The sequence below is a fragment of the Scophthalmus maximus genome, chromosome 4 (genome assembly GCF_022379125.1).
Source record: "Scophthalmus maximus strain ysfricsl-2021 chromosome 4, ASM2237912v1, whole genome shotgun sequence".
In the NCBI taxonomy this organism is placed as follows: Eukaryota; Metazoa; Chordata; class Actinopteri; order Pleuronectiformes; family Scophthalmidae; genus Scophthalmus; species Scophthalmus maximus.
The window spans coordinates 26,163,515-26,177,444 of NC_061518.1; the positions used below are offsets into that span (position 1 = coordinate 26,163,515).

At 40.8% G+C, this 13,930-nt stretch overlaps 1 protein-coding gene across 7 annotated transcripts; it reads right to left on the reverse strand.

Moving 5' to 3' along the window:
* Positions 1-699: 699 nt before the first annotated feature.
* asb7 (ankyrin repeat and SOCS box containing 7) lies at positions 700-13,499 on the reverse strand. 7 transcript variants are annotated; one of them, XM_035628796.2, is made up of 5 exons: positions 13,404-13,499; positions 11,200-11,328; positions 8,979-9,190; positions 6,764-7,369; positions 700-2,345 (listed from the first exon to the last, which is right to left on the reverse strand). In XM_035628796.2, the coding sequence occupies exons 2-5, from the start codon at positions 11,235-11,237 to the stop codon at positions 2,206-2,208; spliced, it is 996 nt and encodes a 331-aa protein (XP_035484689.2). In that variant the 5' UTR covers positions 11,238-11,328; positions 13,404-13,499; the 3' UTR covers positions 700-2,205. The 7 variants fall into 7 exon arrangements, with proteins under 7 accessions (XP_035484689.2, XP_035484692.2, XP_035484687.2 ...); XM_035628799.2 differs by lacking the exon at positions 13,404-13,499 and adding an exon at positions 13,234-13,397 and having other exon boundaries at positions 11,200-11,250; XM_035628794.2 differs by lacking the exon at positions 13,404-13,499 and adding an exon at positions 13,234-13,397.
* Positions 13,500-13,930: the final 431 nt, after the last annotated feature.

Here is a 13,930-nt window from a genome sequence, read left to right on the forward strand (position 1 = left end):
GTCTATCCAGTTGTTTCACAACGTTCCACTGACTGATGGGTGGCATTAATGCTAAATAAACACGGTAAAGCACCAAAAAATTTAAAATATTAAAATGCTCATTAGCAACAAAAATGCAATGCAAAGTTCAAACTGTTCCTGCTACAGATATTTTATGAGGAAGGATTGAAATTGACACATTTGTTAGACCTCAGTGAGACTCACCAGGCGTTCTGGTGAGTTATACTGAGTGTAAACATAACTCTTGCGTGTTAGGTGCTTTTAGGAACACGAAGGACACACTGGCAGTGTCCTTCACATTCTGGGCTGTATTTGGAGCAACACTGGCACACTGTCTTTAGTCTTGAAAGGCAGACTTTGACAGATGCAGCCCATGGAATTGGACACAGCAGCGTCAAAACAAAAAACGACTCCATGCAGCTCCCCTGACCTCCTCTCTCACATTTTCTTGTTTTTATTTGGTAACAGGCAAAAGGTTTTTGTCTCAGTTTATCTGTATCGTTTGCAGATAGGACTCGCTTTTAACAAACTGTCCTAATACAATGTTACAGACAAGTTCAAATTGAACATGAACATGACTGTGACATTTGCAGGCGAATACCGTTAGAATGGAATTGTGAATACATTTTAGGAAAACCAATTTTAGGTGCCACTTACATTAACGATGCAATTTTAACACATGCAGAGACAAAGAAAAAATATCTTTTGGGTTTTTATTTGGACCCCTACATATTTTTATTTATTAATTGTCAAAATGAAAAATTCACAGTATAATCTCCACTACAGAGTTACCTGCAAAATGCAGATGAGGGAGTTTTAAAAAGCAACCAACATTCCTGCCATGGAAATAAAAAAGAGAGCACTTGATTCCAAATTGTTCCTGTACAACAGAGTTTTTGAATCCACACACAGAAAAAAGAAATATTTGAATCACACCAAACAATATATCCAAACTTAAATACATTAAGAATAACAGAGATCATTGCTTAAATAAATTCTACAAAAATATCTGTTATACATATTTACATTGACTGGAGCTTTAGGTGATTGTGTGTCAGTGTTATCCAGAACAGACTATGTTAATCCTATTCAAACCACACTTTCTGTGAGTAAATGTGGAACAGACGCGTATCACAGTGCACTCCAAACTTAAACGTTCTTTATGGTTAAGAAATGGAAAAAGCAACTTGATTTACCACTGATCATAGCTGAACACTTCGGCTGCTCAACACTTAGTATTGATTACTTCTAAGCATCGAATTTGAGTTTAGGAATCATTTCGACTACATGTTATATTCTTTCTTGGGCCTGTGCAATGTCAGATTAAATCCAATCCTGTCTGGATTTGTTACTGCCCCCAGTATCAACCTCACACCCTTAAAAAAAACAATTCGCTCAATTTACTTAATACATTTGATGGGATTTGGTTCCAGTAGTGAGCTGGAAGGACATTTTGTAGACTGATTCTAGAGCTACATTTTACACCAGATCTGCTGTGGATTCTGACATTCTGGCAGGTCACAATTGTGGCTTGCTGTTTGTTACAGACTGTAGTGATCATGTTTAAATACTATTGGAGATGTGTTTCACATGATGTGGCTACTGAAGTCTTGACTCAGACTGTGCTGCAATTGATATAAATCAAACAGATCATCTGGAGCGCTCCATTCTTCTTCTTCCTGCTTTCTGTTCAAAGCAAAATTGTAACACTGCTTTTCTCTGCCTACATTACTAGTTAGCTATGTAGGAAAATGTTGTACATTATGCTTATTTCACTCACAAAGCTCTGATTCATCAATTGCTTATCTCACTGTGGGAAACAGCCGTTGATGGGCACAACATGAGCGCCGTAAACATTTGATGACAATCTGAGCCAGCAACGATAACGTCATGCACAGTAACAACATAAACAGAAGACTAAGTGCAGTCATAGGTTTCTTTTCCCCACTAAAACAATTACCGGTGCTCACACGAGGTGGCTCCATTTCCATCCTCCAGCAACCGTTCGGACTGGAAAAAGGTCAAAATGGAGACGTGAAGCGGAATATTTATTTTTAATGTGTTGAACTGGACAAACTGGATTAACCATCCCTCAGCATGAAAAAACAGACCTGTGGACATGGTGATTGCATAGTCTTCATGAATGATAGCAGAGATGTCACCTCCCCTCACTCACCTCCCCTCTCCCCTTAATTGTTGGTGCCTTCACACATTGTCAAATTTATGTTTTAAATAGTCTTTCATCACCTTTGCGATTGGTAGATCTTCCAAGAATTTCAAGCTCTGAAGGCCGATGCAGTGACGGATTTTTATTCGACACAAGTCCTGCAGAGTCCGAGGTTGTCCTGAAAGACAAAGGAAAAAGAGGTTACACAGAGGAATTACAGCCGCGAGGGAGCCCATTTTGTCAGCCAGTGTTGGTGTTTATGTCCGTCAATTAGAAACGTCACCATGACATTCAGCAGTCTGTCCACTGGTGACACAATGATCACTTTAGGCAAAGGTTAATTTTTGCATTTTGTAAATTTAATTTCTTCAAAACAATGTGTTCATTTGTGTGTGAAATGCATGACTTTGATGATAAACGTTTCCTCTGTCACTGCCATCACAATACCCAACACCATACATCCATTTTAAAGCTTCAACATTCCTCTTTTATCTGTATGGTTCTACAGCTCCCTGCCAAAGGCATCAATCGGTGTCCACTCTGGTATCAGCTGAATGCAAACAGGCTGGGCAGCATCCCCTTGGTTCCAGGAAGTGATGCGTGTGGCAGTTATTAGTGACACAGACACTTCTCTCCTTCAACAACATGAGCAAGCTGAGATGGATGAATAAATCATTAAAACTTCCAAAATATTTGACCATGTTCAAGGACTCCTCAATGCTCAAAAGACATTTCAATCCAAGGTCTGTACCATTCCATTCATTGATCTTGGATGGCACCAGTATACATCAAACCACCTCTACCCACTATCTGCATGCATTTACGCCAGTGCAGTTATATGGGAAAATCATTATTATCTGATTAATAGGGCTGAATGATTTTGAAATTGAAATAGTGATTTGAAACAGCATGACTTTCAAATTGCAAAGGCTGTGATTTAGAATACGTTATGCAGCGCATCTGACCCAGGGTGTATACTTTGCTGTCAATGGTTTTACATATTCATGCCATCCTCATTGTGAGCCAACAGATGTGAAACAAAAGAAAGTCTTGTGCAAAGCACGTCATGGAACAGTTGTTACGCCCCGAGGCAAAACAATCAACCTGTATCAGCGCTTGAAAAAGCACCAAAGGCAGCCACATGCCAAGTGCAACGCCACAAAGACAGTGAAAGTAGTGATGCTCTGTCTAGTAAACAAAGTACCACATCAGACTCGTTAGTGACTGTTACTAAGTATGAAAATGGCTCACGAAGGCACCGCGAGGTAACGAACACCATGACTATTGCCTCGCTAAAGAGACAGACTGCTAACAGAGGTAGAGCTAAAGTGTCTACACCGTGCTCTTGTCAGGTTGCCACCTGGACACCTTATTTTGGAGGTTTACCGGGCTGGTCCAACTGGGAGGAGACCTAGAGATAAACCCAGGTTTCGTTGTGGGGGACTACATATACCATCTGGCCTGGGTACACTTTGGGATCCCCCCAGGGTGAGCTGGAAAGCGTGGCCGGGGAGAAGGATGTCTGGAACACCCTGCTTGTACAGTGGAAAGGGGCTAAAAGCTATCACAAACAAGCTTTCTAATGAAATCAAAAATACAAAGTGTCTTTGTTCAGTACTTAACAAGCAAACAATATGAATTATGCAACTAACAGTCATATGAATAAAAGTCTGGGCTCCTCTTAGCAAACTGCATACAGTCCAGATCTTAAGTATTGGGACAGTTACACATTTGTGGTTCTTCAGGCTCTCTCCCTAATTGCATTAGTGCTTTGGATTTGAAAAAACATAAAATGCTACATTAAAGTGCTAAGTCTCAAAGGAGAAAAAAACATAATTGTCAAAATGCTTAGTGTGCTGTATTTTTTTTTAAAGTTACAAGTAAATACAACCCCCCCAGCAAATAGAAAAATAAATAATAAAAAGAAAAATAATAATATACACTATTACTTTTTATTTCACTAATTGAAAAATGAAGAATGAAGTTTTAACACATCGAGTCAGTACTTGGTGTGTGTTTGTGTGTGGGATGTGGAAATATTCTGCTTAGAGGTTGCGTGGCAATGAGTGGTACAGGAAACACTGCATGGACTGAGGAAAGAATGGATCCCATTAAATATCAGCAAAAAATCTCTAGATGCAAAAATGTCCTGCAGAGAAGAGGCCGGCTTCTAAAGCAGTTGTACGCAGAAATTTGGGCATCCATGAACAAATTACATATTTAGTTGATTGAAGTAAAAAAAAGAGAGAAGAATATACAAAAACGGCACTTTTGGTGGGGGGATGTTAAAAGCATTTTTCACAGCAGACATTTTGACATGACATGAAAATCACAGGTGTTACTCATAACATTAACATAACACAGTAAGACATGACCATGTGACAGTTAGCCAGTATGTGGTTTTGGTTCAAGTTGGAACCTTTGTATGAGGATAGCTGGGTTAGGGTTAAGTCAGAGTCTCTGTCAGGAGGAACACCTACGAGGGGTAACACTGATGTGTGCAGCAGCTGAAAAGAGCTGAAGGTGCCTGTCATTCTGTGTGGGATGAGACTTTGATGTCATATGAGTTAATCCAGGAGGTAGATGTGTAATCAATAACCCAGCAGACATGTGATCTGGCTGATGGCTCTGAGTCTCTGAAAGGGCTTGTCTGAATCAGTGCACAGCGCTTTGATATCTTTGATATCAAAGTTCAGGGGGCAGGAATGCACTCATTGTTCCTTCGAAATCAGAATGCTTCAGGTAATGTGCTCTCCTGTTCCTCTGACCTGGGATTGTTCTGTGACTGAACACTGGTCATTATAACCATGTGTTGGCAAGCAGCCCTCTCTCACTCTATACATCTCCCAACGTTTGCCTCCTCTCAACTTACAATAAAAAGATCTATCACTTTTTGTACTAAACTTGGATTCCTCTGCAACACCCCACCCATTTGAACAGATTTCTTCTCACAGATGAGGACATTGACTTTTCACTGTGCTGCGCTGCATTTGCAGACAGGCATGAACCACTGGCTAGTGTCCATCCTTACAAAAACATTTTTTGAGGTTACAATCTCTATCACAAGAAATCTTAAATTTTTTAAGGTGGATTTGAACAGAGTGTTCCCACATTCAAAAATAAATCAGTGCCACCTGTTAAATGTACTCTGGTCCAGTTGCAGGGGCTATTTTCTGAATCACCAAATGAAAATGTGTTAACACAAATGTGTCAATGTGTTGACACACATATATATATAATTTTATTTTTTTGAAGAGTTTTTGTCTGTGTCTTTGTGTTCTGTGTCTTTTCCAATTTAATGTCAAATTTTTTGAAACACTGGTCCCATTTCTCGTTATTTTCCTTTAAAGAAAAAAAGGATGAGATAGAAAATAACTATCTTAACTATCAGTCCCGCGTGCGGAGCACAAATGCTCACTCGCGAGATGGTTTTATGCTCGCAGTGTTGATTTGCTCTCTAGTATTATACGCGCGTGTGTGGTTAGTGTGTGCGCAAGTTTTGTGAACTCAACTAATGCCATAGAAGCAGTTCTTTCCAACTATTCCAGAGAGGAAGAAGAGAGAATGAGTGAGAGAAAAAAATTATAGTGTAAAATCTAAAAAGATGCGTATCACAAAGTTGTGTTCACCGGTGAAGAAGGTTGTCGAACATGACAAAATATTCTCTGCTATATACAAATGCAGAATGAATTGTCGCAAAAAAGCCAATTAGCGTTGAGATCCTCCCTAAGTCACTGTCATCAGCCATCCTGACGTATTAGAAAATGGCAGATAAAAGGATTGTAGCAGTATGTTGGCACTGGGCAGCCTGAGCTTTTGACCAAGGAGTAGGCTTGGCCAAAACTGAGCGAGGAACTTGGACACTTGCTTTAGCCCCAGGTAGAACAACCGAGTTTGAGTAGCCTTTTCAAATGTTCATGTTTACGTCTGTGTGTGTGTGTGTTTGTTCAGAGGGGGTTTGTTAGAGAAAGTGGAAGGAAAAAACAGCGAATATTCGCGAGTTGGGTTTATTCCAGAGATTAAGCACTAAATTATCCTGCCGCAGTAATGTGACGTTTGTTGTGAACACAGCATAAGTTTGATGGAAATCAGTAATTTTTGTGTAATCTTGCTGACAAACCAACAAGCAAGCAAACGCACAGGGGCAAAAACATAACCTCCTTTGCGGAGGTAATAATGACCCAGATTAAGCTCAATCTTGCAACTCAAATGACAAAGTGAAAAACAGACACTCATTGTGTTCATGATTAGCTCTTGATTTATCTTTAATGTAACTTTTTCTTTTACTTATTTATTATTATCATTACCTCTACCAAGGAGGTTATTGTCATTGCATGCTGTTAATTTGTTATACTGTGAGCAGGAAACTACTGAATCGTTTTCCATTAAATTTTGTGGATGGGTCGTGCATGACCAGAGGAAGAACCTATTACATTTTGCAGCAGGTTCCAGATAAACAGATCCAGGAATTTATTTTCACTTTCTATAACATGGTGAGATAGAGCCAGGTAGAGGTATGCACTCTGCAAGCACCCTTCAGTTTATTATTTTTGTCATCAGGACATGCTTGTGTGAGAGGAAGTGTGTGAGACTTACTGGTGACCTCCTGCAAGAAGTCCAGACAGGGCCGGCTGATTCCAGACATGCTAACGGATACAGCCACCGGTGTCTGCCCTTCGTAGTTCCTGGTGTTGGTATTAGCTCCATACGTGTAGAGCATCTGGGCGCACAATACGTCATCCCTGAGGGCTGACAGGTGCAGAGGGGTCTGGCCGTCTTCAAGACGCCCGAGGTTCGTGTCTGCTCCCCTCTGTAGGAACATGCGGCAGTACGAGTGATTGCCTTTAATGACTGCGTACCGCAGCAGGAAGCCATTCTGAATGTCAATGTTGGCACTGTGGTCCAGTAGGATCCGTACGCAGCTGGAGCGCTCGCGGATGATGGCCAGCTGTAGCGGCGTGGTACCTTTGTCGCTCAGTGGGTCCACCTCGGCCCTGAACTCGAGGAGGAGGCGTACAAACGAGTCTCGGCCGTAGTGGGCGGCCACGTGCAGCGGCGTCCAGCCGTCGTTACTTTTTGCATTTATAATGTCACTTCGAAACTCCGATTCTAGCATCAGTCTGGCGATGCGTGCTCTGCCATGCATAGCAGCATAGTGAAGTGCTGTGAAGCCTCCTATAAAGTCCTTCACTGTGGGGTCAGCTGTACAGAGGAGAGTGAAAAGGAAAGTCAAATAGAGCAGAAGTTTGAGGCTGTAGGAAACATGATGTGTCATCAACAGGGACTCAGTCTTCCTAAATTCTAACCAGCCACAACGAAGCTCTATAGCAGTTTACACCAACTCTAGCTATTGTACACTCACTACACCATTACCCTCACAGGATTCAGACAATTACAGATCACTGAACTTAATACACCATCTACACACTTGACCTAGCAACTGATTCCTTCACTGTAAAACCTTTAAACCTCCTTTTAACTGTACACACCAGTTTCAAACAGGCCTGGGTTGATTGACTTCCGAACAAGTTATTTTTCTGGATATTTCATGTCTTTTGAAGACCTCATTTAATAGAACAGTTCATCTGTGCTAATAAGTGTTGTTCCAGAAATGTGGCCCAAGTTTCCTAAACCATCATATAAAGTGATAATATGTCTGTGCTACCCCCAAGTGGCCCAATAATGAAATTGAAAAAACAGTATTAAGGTTTAGTAAACCCCTTGTGGCCTCAGCTATATTGGGGGTTGCTCAGTAAAGACTACATAGTGTTGCTTTAAGGTTTATGGATTCAACACACAAATCTGTCTCCTGTCAGTAATGGATTCATATGAAATTTTCTACAGGCTGGAATATGACGGAGAAGGGTATTGCGCTGACGTGAATCCTTTTTGACCATATCAATATCTATTTTTGATGAAAAAGAGGCATTGCATTCAGTAGTTTACCAATAGTTAACTTAAAAGCAGCATTTTACAAAGCCAGTTCGGTACAGAGGGGAACAAATTTAATTTGTATTTTATAACACTCAGTAGTCATCCTTTTGCTTCTAAAATAGGAATAATTTCCACAGTGGAGACATACTGTTCTTTATTGTTGTTAATGATCCATCAAGTTCCCTTTATAGTAAACAAACTGTATACGTCCTGAAAATAATTTTTCAACTTGTAAATGTCGCTCACGACAACAAGGTGTGATTATGTTCAGGGCAAGATGGACTTTTTTATGAAAGCTGTTAAGGTCAATGTTGCAATTAATATCACAAAAGACCAACAAATACGGAAGCCTTATGTCAACCAAAGTGTCTTATTCAAGGAAATTAACCTCAACTTTAAGGGACAGTGTATTATTGTCACTGAACAGTATCGTTAACCTTCACATGAGCAATATTGCAAACAAACGACTGTCTTGAGTTGTACGATGACTTGATTGATCACAGGTTGTAAACAAGACATGGACTCAAATATTTTGTGTCAATAACAGGTCACTCAGAGATCATTAAGAAACATGAATTGTTTCTACATCAGTTATTTATTATTTGTGACTTTCTGACTAAATATAATGGGCCTACTTTCTTAGATAAAAAAAATTCATACAACATGGCACACATAGGGCCATGTTGTATGAACTTTTTTTTTTAAACTTGAAGAGCTTTCAACTGATACATAAGTGAATGAGAGACCGTCTTATCCAGTAAAATAATGCCCTCTAGTGTTTAGACAGGAAAACCTGAAATGCCTTGATGAACTGGCCCTCAGCTACAAATGGTGGGGTGGGGTGGGTGGGGGGTGGGGGGGGGGGGGTGCCTCTGACCTCCATGTTCCAGAAAGACTCGAACACATCTCTCTTTTCCTTTGGCAGCGGAGAAGTGGAGCAGTGTCCAGCCATTTGCATCACGGATCTTGGGCGAGTATCCTTGCTCCAGCATTCTCCTGACAGTGCAGACATCCCCAGCTGCCACTGCAGCCTGGATCTGCAGCTCCTCGTGAAGCTCAGGGTTCCTTCTGCAGTGATGGTTCAGCATCCTGTCACATTTCAGAAGAGGAATGTTCATCTATCTAACTGCTGTTAGGACAAATCAGTGAATACACTCTGTATGCCTTGGGGAAAGTGGCTGGGTACTTGCAGTGTCTGAAGTTTCTAACTCACCTGCCAAGAACATTGAAAAAGCAGGCAGTGACCTTCTGCACAGTCAGCATTAAGCTTGCCGAAACACCCCTGAACTAATACCTCTGGTATAAATTGAAATCAAGAGTTTAAAAATATCTAATATTCAAATATCAGGCAGTGTTGATTTTAAGCATCCAATCATAGAAATGCCCTGAGTTGATCCTAAGATATTGGTATTTGGGACAATCTGGGTATATTAAAATAGATCTCTATTGTTTCAAATAAACCTGACGTAAATCTGACCCTTTCTTTTCTAACACTCCACTTTTCAGTCCAGCTCACCTCACAGCAGTGCAAGCATTTCACTGCATATGTGAGTGAAGATTAAAGGGGCAGTAAGCAATTCTAAAGCTACACACGTTAGCTGTAGCTTGTGCGTGCACCAAAAACCAAGATAATTTTTCTGTGCACACACTAAAGCGACAGCTAACGGACTGATTTTATAGTCCTGGCTCTGTAAATCTGAAAAATGGTGCAGACTGCACCACACAACAATGCAAGTGCAGTTTGTTAATATCACTTGTCAAAACCTTAAGAGACATGCTAGCGGGTGGCACTGCAACTCCACGGTTTTGGCCTAGTGGTTAGTGCGTCAGGACTCCCATACCGGAGGTTGCCAGTTCGCGGTCTGGCCAGAGCAGTAAAATCAAAACAACAACAAAGAGAGACACAAGCTATCTCCAAAATCGCCTACTGCCCCTTTAAGTGTGTGAGGGAAAAAAAGCCCAATGTTCTGACATGGTCAATAATAAGAATTGGTTTCACCAATCAAAACAGCAAACTTTCTTAGCTCATATTGGATGTTAATTCCGTGAGTAACTTGGTAACAGCTTTAAATCAAACTCGACTGTTGCTCTGTGCGAACCAGTGTCCAAAGATTATTAGTGAGGGAAGAAGCCCCCACTCTGTCACACCACAGAGTGGACTGACAATCTGACATACACCGTTATACTGATATGACCGTCTTAATCTAATATTGGTCAATACATGGAAGCAGCCAATTTACACTGTGGATAACTGATAACATAATAGACATACATGAAATGAGCAATATGAGCCACAAGACGAGTAAAGGTTTTCAAACAAGGATTTGTTGCTACGTCGCTCAGCTACGTTCAGAAAAAAACGGAATTTACAGGATGCAAAGTGTGGTCAAGTTGACAAAATCAAGCACAGGTTCAGCTGGACGGCAGATATAGAGCAGCTCAACTGGGAGTATGATGACCTCACAGTGTAACCTCTGCCCCCAAGGAGGATCGGTGCTTTTCAATCATTATTTGTAGTAAAATAATAAATGAGGAAATTCGCTTCAGTTTTTTGTTTTATTGTTTTCCAGTGCAACCAAAAATATCACTAACTGCTGGGGAATAATTTGAAATACAATAATATAAAGGTTGTTTAGTCTAGTTGCACTCTAGAACATACTGAACATTTTATGATAATGCAGTATCAATAGAATCAATTTGTACAGGACACAGTGGCTGATATAGACAAAAGCTCAAGTTAAAATACTGTCCACTCACTGGCAAAACCTACGACAGCATGAACTTTGCATGTGACCCATTCTCAATGACCAACGTGTGTAAGCACGTCCACCAATGATGACACCAGATGCAGCGTAAAAAATAAATAATAAAGTGCACATGAGCCGTCTACGTACATTATGGAATGTAGGTGGATTTTAACCACAGGCCCTGAGGACCGAGTGGTGGAGTTTCAGAAATCACATTATTTTGTTCCACACAGTGAGAACTTAAACCTGTGCTGAGTTAATGGAGGAGAGCAACAACCCTGAGAAATTCAAATAAGTGCTCTTGTTGAACGCTCGCAGATAAAAGGATGTTATGATTGGGGGGAAAATTACCTTTTGACCAGCTGATAAGATGGACTTCTTTTAGTCATATCGGAGCTGCACCTGTAATGATACAGCTGCACTGTCAGGGAGGCTGATGGGGGGAATTAGAAGGCACTCTGTCTTCAGTAGTTATTCTGGCTGCAACACACAAAGATCACCGTCATTGTTAGAACTCCAGCAAATGATAACAAAAGATAATTCTTAAAAAGTGAACACACAAGCGCCAGAGAGTTCTGTAGACTTGTTATGGATACACTAACACCAATACTAGTAATAATAGTTATAAAAAATAATGTTAAACCACAGGAACGTATGGTGCAAATGCATAACTTGCCAGTGCCAAGTGAAACACCTCTAGTTTAACATTAGTAAGCAGATTAATGTTACAGCCAAGTCACTAAACCGTTGCTTCAAAGCAGAAAACTCTGCAGGATATCCGGTCATCACATCCAAGCCTGACTCAACTCTCTTCTGAACCGGTGCATTAAAAACAGTGGACAATGGAACGGCTTTATTTGCTAACATTACCAACAATTCAAACCACGCACGAGTAAACTGTGTTGGTCAATAGCAAGAAGCTGAGGGTGCCAAACCAACAACCCCTGTGAAACATCACAGAAATTAAATGAATGCAAAATTCTAATGCCAGTTGCCTCGATATGAGGCTAAATGTGTCCCAGGCTGTTAGCTAACACCAGCAAGCTAACAAACTCACTAGCGCTAGCTCGCTAGCTAGTGTTGACTTTTTTGCCACAGCACAGTTGGTCAAATACAAACACCTACACACTGTGCGCGAGCATGTTGGACACCACTCTACACATTTACTGACACACACAACAACTTTAAACAAGTGTAAACCTCAGGTTTACTTGACAGACTCCGAGCCGACGTTAAATTAGCCAATCAGCTTCCAGATGGGAGGAATTGTCAGGGCTGCATTTCTGTCCCCTGCGACTCCAATTCAACACTCACGGGCGAAATTGTCTCTTGAAACTTCCCATCTCTTCTGCAACGTTGAGCATCATGTCGCTGTTCCACAATCAGCTTTACCAACAGTGTCTCTCTCTCTCTCTCTCTCTGGGCGCATCTGACCCAGCAGCAAAAACATTAAGACTTCCGACTGCGAACTTTCACAGTAAAAGCGCAAATCTGACCCCGGAGTACAATATTTTTCATTTGCACAAATAACCATAAACATTGTTTTTTAAATAAGGAAAACCCGTTGCGCAGATGTGAAAGATATTTCATGTCCAGCAACACATTATAAAGTGAGGAAAATCAACTGACATTACATCGTGGATGGCCACACGATCATTAACATGCTAGAAAAAGAGTACACGGAGGAGACAATAGAACATCGTCTTAAGATCAGAGGTGTTTGGGGTGTACAAATATTCTGGAAGGGAAATGAACGGAATAGAACTAAGTGGAATAGTAGTACAGGTGATAATCAAGTCAAGATATTTTACAAAGTTTCTCAATGATGTAAATAGCATGCAGAAATCTCTACCTATTACAATGGGCAGAGGGACGCCAGCGAAGCAAGAAGATAACATTGGTCCATGTATATACATTACCCATGGTGTAATTCTTTTCCCGTGGCTTTATGGCTGTGATGCAGTAAAAGTTAGACAAGTTTAATTAGCTCAAGATGGATAATAGCCCTTAGATCTCAGACCCCAAAGTCAGCAACATTGGGACCTTTCTTTTTTTTTATCAAAAAGAAATAAAAATAATTATTATTATTATTATTATTATTATTATTATTATTATTATCTCACTCACCACGAAGCTAGCATGCATACCGTTGTCCAAAACGTTATCCAAACGCGCTTGTCTTTTTTTCAGTACAATAATAAACTTTATTTGTATATAGAATTTAGAAATCACAGGGGGAAAAATAGGCCCTTTATGAACGCAGAGCTTGCCTGAGAATCGTCGCGTTTTAAAATTGTCTTCAGTTTCTAAATAATTTCGAAATAGTTCTCAGTACATTTAATGATTAACTGATAACATGCACTACTAATGTAGAATTAGGCTTACATGATTTTTTTGATCGACGACACGAGTGGGCTGTTCCCGGGATCTTTCTCGGGCCAAACGCACTCGTCCTTTCAGCTCTTCCGGTTGTAAAGACGTGCTGTAATGACGCTCATGGTTTGCCTTCTTCATTACAGCCGGTGCGTCCCCACAAACCAGGCACACGGGCTTACCTTTCACGTCCATAAATTAGTTATCGTTTGTCCATACACCTTGGAAAGAACGACATTCCGCCTCAACTTTTCTTCTCTGAGTCGCCATGTTCCGTGTTTCTTTTTTATAACACCCGCCAATCACTGATGACACGTCGCGATGACCGTGACGCTCGTGTTGTATTCAATGACTCTGACCATGGCCCGGAAATAGAGAATTCCGCCCGTTTAATTGCTCTCTTAAAATCATGAGGTGTATTAATGTGTTGCCTCGCGGGCCGGATTAAACGGTTTCGAGGGCCGTATACGGCCCAGAGGCCTGAGGCCCCCCCCCCCCTCTTTGAAACATGGTGGTGTTATAGCTGGGTAACATAGGACTGCCTATGGAACTGTCACACACACAGAGACACATTTATTCAGGAAATCACAGTTAATGGAAGCAACAGGATGAAAGCAGAGGAAATTCATGAGTATGCTGTGCTCAGATTCAGACAAATGCATAAAAACGAATTGTTCAAATGGTCAAAGCAACAAAAGACCTTTTCAAA

Bases quoted from the DNA above. Each gene is read 5' to 3' on its own strand.
- asb7 (XM_035628792.2), bottom strand. From the start codon at position 12,215: ATGATGCTCAACGTTGCAGAAGAGATGGGAAGTTTCAAGAGACAATTT. The intron at 11,251-12,162 runs GTGAGTGTTGAA...GTATCATTACAG, and splicing joins TTCAAGAGACAATTTCGCCC to GTGCAGCTCCGATATGACTA. The intron at 7,370-8,978 runs GTCAGAGGCACC...TCCTCTGTACAG, and splicing joins AGTCTTTCTGGAACATGGAG to CTGACCCCACAGTGAAGGAC.